We start from the raw sequence: 7605 nt of genomic DNA, 5'->3' as shown, positions 1-7605 counted from the left end.
TCAAATGTGGTGATCAAACACTTATAATGGTGACAGAGATATGTAAGGGCATTTAACAATTTAACAATAAACTTGCGACGAGTGCGATGCACAAAGTAACGGGGTGTTAGTTGTAACACGTGGTCTGAATATTTATTTTACCATAGTAACATTTAACTTCTGGCTTAAGTACATTTTTTATCTCAGCTTTTATTATTCATTTAAAATTAGACAAATCTGCTATTATTTTAAGCTTTAAAGCGTTTCATCCAGGTCGCCAGTAGCAAACAATGGAGCGCGCTCTGCTAGACAAACTAAGTAATTACACCATTTCAAGCATTTTATCTGCATTATATGTTCTGTAAAAAAAAAATATCGGAGGCATATTCGCCGATACCGATATATCGGCGACAGGCTCACATCGGCCGATAATATCGGCAAAACGATATATCGGTCGGGCTCTAATAGAGACATAGAGACGGTCTGCATTTGTGTTTCAGTTACAAATCAATGGGATTCATATATTTGCAATTATGCATTAAGCAGATGCTTTTATCCAGAGTGACTTACATTGAATTCAAGGTTTAGATTTGATCAGTACATGCATTTCCCATCCAGATGCTCGTTTGAGTCATTTTTATTGCTGCAAATGTCATTAAAATCAACAAAATAAAAACAGTACAGCAATTACAACCAATGATGTTTACATACTCTACAATTGTTTTATTTTTTTGCATTATGTGGAATGCAATAAATTGGTGGGAAATTATATATATTTGTAATATTTTATTTTTATATAATTAAAAAATAATTTTTTTTTTTAACAAATTAAATAAAAAAAACATTATGTTAATAAGAATTTTTGCTTTATGATAATGAGAATTGGGGAAAAATTAAATTAAAAATACAGTATTTACAGTATTGAGCTTTTTTGTATTACGATAATGAGAATTAGGGGAAATTAAATTTTTTTTAAATTATAATAATTATTTTTTTTGCCATTATGGTAATGAGAAGTTTTGCTCTACACAAGCACTCACAAAGAGCAATATCTACAATGTAAATATATGTGAAATTTACTAGCAAATTCTTGAGTGAAAACTGTTTCAAAGCCTTTTATTCTTCAAAGAAAGTAGCACATTGAATTAAACATGAAATTTTGAAGTAGAAAGACTGAAATGGTATTTTCTTGCAAAATGTACTGCGATAACTTTTGCTTTATCTACAATATTTTCTACAGTGTAGCTGCTGACATTAAAAAATTGATAATCACTACAGAAAACTCAGGAAATCAACCAAAGGTGTGAGTTTGGGGGCGGGACTATTTGTTCGTTGACGGTGGATTTTAGTGAAATTCTTTTTGGTGACGTTAGTGACAGAAATGACATGCTTCACCTTTAAAATTTCCTGATATTTCCAGATTTTCAATGCACATTTCACCAGACATTTTACCTAATTACTGTGACATATCTTGCCTTACTGAATCTGTTACTAAGGAAAGGGATGTGTAACATCTTTGGCATGATGCACCTGTAGTGAGCAAACACACAAAGGTGGCATGTAGCGCCACTGCAGCCCGATCAGACACGACAGGACTGTAAATCTACGATCTAAATGTACAATGACACTTGAGACATGCCTCCTGCAAGGGAAACGCATGCTTTTCTATTGCACTTCCTGATGAATGCACGTTTTTATAAAATTGCACTGCTTTATGAATGCATGTTTTTTTTTAAATTGCACTGCTTTATGAATGCATGTTTTTATAAAATTGCACTGCTTTATGAATGCATGTTTTTTTAAGAATGCATGTTTTTCTGTTGCACTGCCTGATAAATGCACTCGTCAGTTGTGCAGCAGAAAAGAACGCATTTCTGTGTCTGCGTGTTTATGAAAGAGATGAGCGCTACATGAACAATGGCACGTCAAGCTTGCTAAACAACACACCTACTGCGGCCACAATGCATGCATTTCTGAAGCGTGCGGCAGTGAAGCGCAGTGAGGGTGGTTTATGACCGGTTTCACTCATTCCAGATGTTTTGTTTGCCTCAAGACGGATCCAGCGCTCTCATATCACAGCACATCTCTAGAGGAGCCCATCCACCAATCAGCAGCTGTGCCTCTGCATTAACATTCCCACGCTCCTCTGCTGGAGCCGTTTGTGTAGCGTTCGGGGGGTTTCATGGTGTTGGAAATGGCTGGACAAATACACACTTCAGGATTAGAGAGAGAATAAGCGTATGAATGGATGGAGAGAGACGGAGGGGGGGGGAGCGTGGGAAGGAAACTCACCCTGGTTACCATAGAAATGCATTCTGGGTTCATTCTCATTCTGACTAACATTATGAAGCTTCACCTCACCCTCTCATTTCCCTTTCTCTTCAGCTTCTGAGAAAAAAAAAAAACGTTATTTATGGCTCATTTGGGATCAGATTCCCGACCGAGACCTTCACCTGATTCGACACATCATGATCTGACAGCATGCAGGAACAGAGCGACACGTAACAATAAACTCACGCCTGAATGCATTCAAAGATGCAGGGATTCACTGGGCAGCACGTCTCTCACACACACACACACACACACATTAGTGTAATGCATCCAGGTGTTTTAGTCTTTCTCATTATTGCAATACAGTTATTGTGATTAAAATCAACAAATTAGAGCACAACAACTACTACCAATGATGTTAAAATACTTTACAATTGTTTTCCACGTTACAGCAATTACATTTTTTTTGCATTATGGTAATGAGCACTGGGGTAAAAAAAATAAATAAAACTGAAAATGAAATAAACTGTGCTAAAAACCATTACAGTAATGAGAATTTTTTTTTACATTATGGTGATGAGAATTGGGGGGGGAATGAAAAAAAAATTACATTAAAAATGAATAAAAAACATTACAGTAGTGAAAATTCCTTTTGCATTTTTTTTCCCCCAATGATGAGAATTTTTTGCATTTTAGTAATGAGAATTGGGGGGAAATTAAATAAACATTACAGTAATGAGAAATGTTTGCATTATGGTAATGAGAATTGGGGAAAAATTTAATTAAACAATATTCGTTTTTACAGTGAGGAGAATTGTTTTGCATTATGGCAAAGAGAATTCAAGGAAAATGAAATAAAAAATAATACAGTAATGATAATTCTTTTTTGTGTGATGGGAGTGAAAAAATGTAATTAAATTAAAATTAAAATTTTTTGTTTTTGTTTTTTGCCATTGTGGTATAAGAATTGTGGGAAATTAAATATAAAATGAGAAAAAAAATATTCCAGTAATGAGAATTATTTTTTGCATTACAGTAATGAGAACTGAGGAATATTAGATTAAAAGCTGAAATTAAAAATATTACTGTAATGAGAATTTTTTTTTGTATTACAGTAATGAGAACTGAGGAATATTAGATTAAAAGCTGAAATTAAAAATATTACTGTAATGAGAATTTTTTTTTGTATTACAGTAATGAGAACTGAGGAATATTAGATTAAAAGCTGAAATTAAAAAAATATTACTGTAATGAGAATTTTTTGCATTATGGTAATGAGCATATAGTTTTCATGCTTTCTTCTGATTCAGGGATGAAATACAACCTGGACATGTTTCTGACAGATTTATGTGAGATTCACCGATCAATAAACACCAAACCACACGATCAGAAGCAAATGCAAACCAAAACAACAGACTGAAGGTTGACCACATCGCAGCAAACACAGAGCCAATCACGTTACACAGTGTTTATGCACTGGATTTCATTGTGCTACAGATCATATCACACACACACACACACACACACACACACACGCACGCACGCACGCACGCACGTACGCGCGCGCGCACGCTGGACGAGGGTTTCCCGTTCCCCTGCATGCACATGGCAACACATGCATGAGATATTCTGAGTCTCCTGATATAAAAACAGTGGCACACACGCGGCTCCCTCTCATTCATCTTAAAGACTCGTGAAGTGAGCGAACCGCAGCTTTCCCCACACGAGCAATACCTCACATTCAGCCACAATGTTGCCTGGTGACAGTCGCTGTGGTGATGTGGCCGTCTCCGCACCAATGGACCACCTGTGACTAGACTAGTACAATCAGTGAATGTGTGTGTGTGTGTGTGTGTACTCACTCAGACTTGGCCAGTGCGCTCAGGGCCCGACTGAAGCACCACCCTACAAAGGGCAGGTCTTGTCCGTGGAAGCCTGTGCGAGGATGATCTCGCTGGGCAGCGGCCGCGGGGCGGGGGGGCCTCTCGGGCTCCTCGAAATTGGAGGTGTCATCCTCGGAACGCAGAGCCGGAACGAATGGAGGGAGCGCTGGAGGAGACGATAGGAGAAAACCTGTGAGGTGGTCGGTGAGAAAAACAGACTGGAGAGAGTGAGTGATGAGACTGTAGCGCAATAACTCGCTCGCCCACTCTCACTCTCTCTCTCTCTCTCTCTCTCTCACTGCAGTAGTCTCGGCTAATCAGCGTGAGTCACAGCCAAAACCCGATGCGAGATCCGCACACACACAGAGCTGCATCCGCACCAACAGCTGTACTGACACACACACGCACACACAGTATCTGCTGCTGGGGGTTTTTGTTCATACATTTACATAATTGGTTTATTTATTTAAAAAAACAACAAGAAATCACAGAAGAATCTAACAAACACTCCACATCAATGGCACAAGCACATTGACTGCAGGAGACGTGATGATTGAGCATCAAATCATCAGATCATCTGAATATGTTAATCATCTCAATAAAGTCGATTGACAAAATGACATTATGATTGCAATAAGTCTTTGAGCTGCAGGTCAATTCAACACAATCAATCATAATCACATCAGATGTACAGAAATGCAGCAGAAGTGTTCAGTAAGAATATCTAGAGAGCAAGATGCCTAATGCAAATATATATCAGTATGTTTTAGATGTTGTAACGTTTATTACTGAAAATAGTAAAAAAAGAAAGAAATTTTACATAAGTTAAAGAAAGTTTTTTTTAATCATTTTTGTTGCATAAAATATTTTTTAATTAGCTTTTGTAGCATTTTATTTTCCAGCTGAATTCCATCTGTAATCTTAGTACTTTACCTTTAACATTTCTATAAATGATTGGCTTATAAACAAATATAGGCTACTTCATAAGCAAATAGGGGTGGGAGATATACTGGTAGACACGATTAATCGGTAGAAATTTGTCAACAAAATTTTGGTCATATCGCTCACCCCTATAAGCAAATATAATTTTTGCTTAGCCATCATACATGGCTGATCAATAACAGTGGGTGTAATTCTTATTTTGTTGTGTGTGTGAATTGAGTGTTTTTTTATTGAAGCAATTCTGTGCCCATCTCATCTCATCCTATTATGTACATACAGAGTATATTGGCCATTAGAAACCTGCTTAAGCTGTCATCCCTTTATTTTTCATGCTTATGCTAAACGCAAAAACATAAATGTGTGGAATAATGTGAAAATCACATGATGTGTGACGTCCTACAGCAGCTGTAGCCACAAGAAAAATAAAACATCTTACAGTTGTGAGCTTGTGCATTATGTGCAAATAAAGTGTTAAACTGGGCATTACAACATAATATATAGACAATAAATAATCAACACAACGTCCATCCTGAGTGCAAAAACCTATATATAAAGCAACACTGTTCTTTAAAAAAACAAATCAATCAGCATAGCTCTTTAATAAATCAGTCAAACAGATCATGAATCAGTCTGAAACAAACACGAGTCATTGTTCTGAATGACAGAATGAACATCAGAGCAAATGGCTCACTCACATCACTAGGGTTGGGTATCGTTTGAATTTTATCGATTCCGATTCTTATCGATTCCTAGTTTCGATTCCAATAAGATAAAAAATCAATTATAAAAAAATTAAGTCAAACATTTAGATCTCAAACATTTATTGTCTTTTTACAAAGCATTCTGTTGCAGCTGAATAACACGAGCAAAAATCAGCAGCCTACAGGACACTGCAAGAGGAATTTTGCCTATGCTTTAAAAAATACCACAGCAAAAACAACTAGATTAATATAAATTTCAAATATTAAAGTGTTAAAGACAAGTCAGTAATAAAATAGGAACAAACAAATCAATTAGCAAAAGCGTAAATAAATACAACTGAACCAAATTTCAGGTACAGAAACTGTAATTAAAAGTTTAAAAACACTGCATACTTGTCTTTTCATAAATAAAATATAGATTAATTAAAGTTATTAAAAATATTCAGTCAAGATCAGTGAATGATTTTCTTTTGTTCTTTGATTAACATTAATGACAGGCAGTGTGTTTATTAGGCTGCTGTCTCTTTAACACCGAACGCACACAGATCTAAAAATACTGTACATGTGTGTTTTCTTTCTCATCTGTTTACGTTCACTTAAGACAAAAAAAGGCTGTGTTTATGATGTTATACTGTAGTTTTCTGCATACTGGTCAATAAATATGGAAGAAGTCAGGGACACGGAACAACCTTTTCTACAGTGGAAATACACGGAACGGTTCGAGAACGGACACAAACTAGGAACCCGCACCGCGACCGCTGTTCTCTGTGCTCGCGCTTGCGCTTCGTGTGCACGCAAACAGGGTGCATGTTCTTTCCGTCCCTGAAAATAATCATTTTAAATCACATTAAAATGCGAACGCAGGAATCGTTAAGCAGAATCGAAATGCACGCGTCTTATCGAATACCCGGTTCTTTGAAATTTGGAACCGGTTCTAAAATGGAAGCGGTTTTCGATACCCAACCCTACACCACACTGAACTCAACTCACCAAACTCACTCACCAACTCACACCACTAAACTAACCTAGTAAACCTACCTCACTTTTTTGAAATTAAAGTCCAGAGGTGACTGTGTATTTGCAGTAGCTGCCCCAAGGCTATGGAACAGCTTGCCAGTGTATCTGAGACAATTATCATCTCTGAATGAATTTAAGAAGCAGTTAAAAACATTTTTTTTACATTAGCTTTTGATAAGGTATGAGTGTTGAGGTATTGTCGCTGTAGTTACCCATCTGAGTTAGTCTTGAATGGTGTGTATTGATGTTTTTTCATGGTTATTAATTATTATTATTACTTGATTTCATTGTACAGCACTATGGTCAACTTTGTTGTTTTATTATGTGTTTTATAAATAAAGTTGGATTGTATTACACTATTTTAAATCAAACTATTTACTGTCAAGTTACAGTACGACAGCAGTTAAAGGGTGGGATCCTGCAGGAACAAAATCCTGTAGGAAAATCTGCATTATGAGCAAGAGATGGATGCGTTTCATTGTGTGTGTGTGTGTGTGTGTGTGTGGTTAACAGGGAATGTTCTCAGATCTTTGGCAAACATTCTAGATTGTTTCCTTCATAGTTACAAACAAATGTGACCCTCTCTGTGAAAGCCAGGCTAATGTGTCAAAATCTAGTTATGATATATCAAGCATCAAAGTTTGATTTCAAACATTAATTTCAATCTTTGACATGGCCTTACTCAGACGATATTAAAGATATCAAGGTTACATTTTCACAGAATGTTCTTTACCTTATGAAGGATGGTTTTATGTAGAAAACAGTAAATCACCAAAAAAAAAAAAGACTTTAGCTGGGTTTTCACAGCCAGG

General features: G+C 36.4%; 1 protein-coding gene across 1 annotated transcript in view; it reads right to left on the bottom strand.

Moving 5' to 3' along the window:
* The window catches only part of LOC107691162 (citron Rho-interacting kinase-like), a 108911-nt gene that overhangs the window by 77852 nt on the left and 23454 nt on the right, over nucleotides 1–7605 (bottom strand). Inside the window, exon 6 of the mRNA XM_016489648.1 lies at nucleotides 4113–4299. Coding sequence (XP_016345134.1) covers nucleotides 4113–4299 — 187 coding nt within the window. The remainder of the gene's footprint in view (nucleotides 1–4112; nucleotides 4300–7605) is intronic.

This window comes from Sinocyclocheilus anshuiensis, unplaced genomic scaffold (assembly GCF_001515605.1).
Source record: "Sinocyclocheilus anshuiensis isolate Anshui unplaced genomic scaffold, SAMN03320099.WGS_v1.1 scaffold458, whole genome shotgun sequence".
Lineage (NCBI taxonomy): Eukaryota > Metazoa > Chordata > Actinopteri > Cypriniformes > Cyprinidae > Sinocyclocheilus > Sinocyclocheilus anshuiensis.
This window is presented reverse-complemented; position numbering and strand designations above follow the sequence as displayed.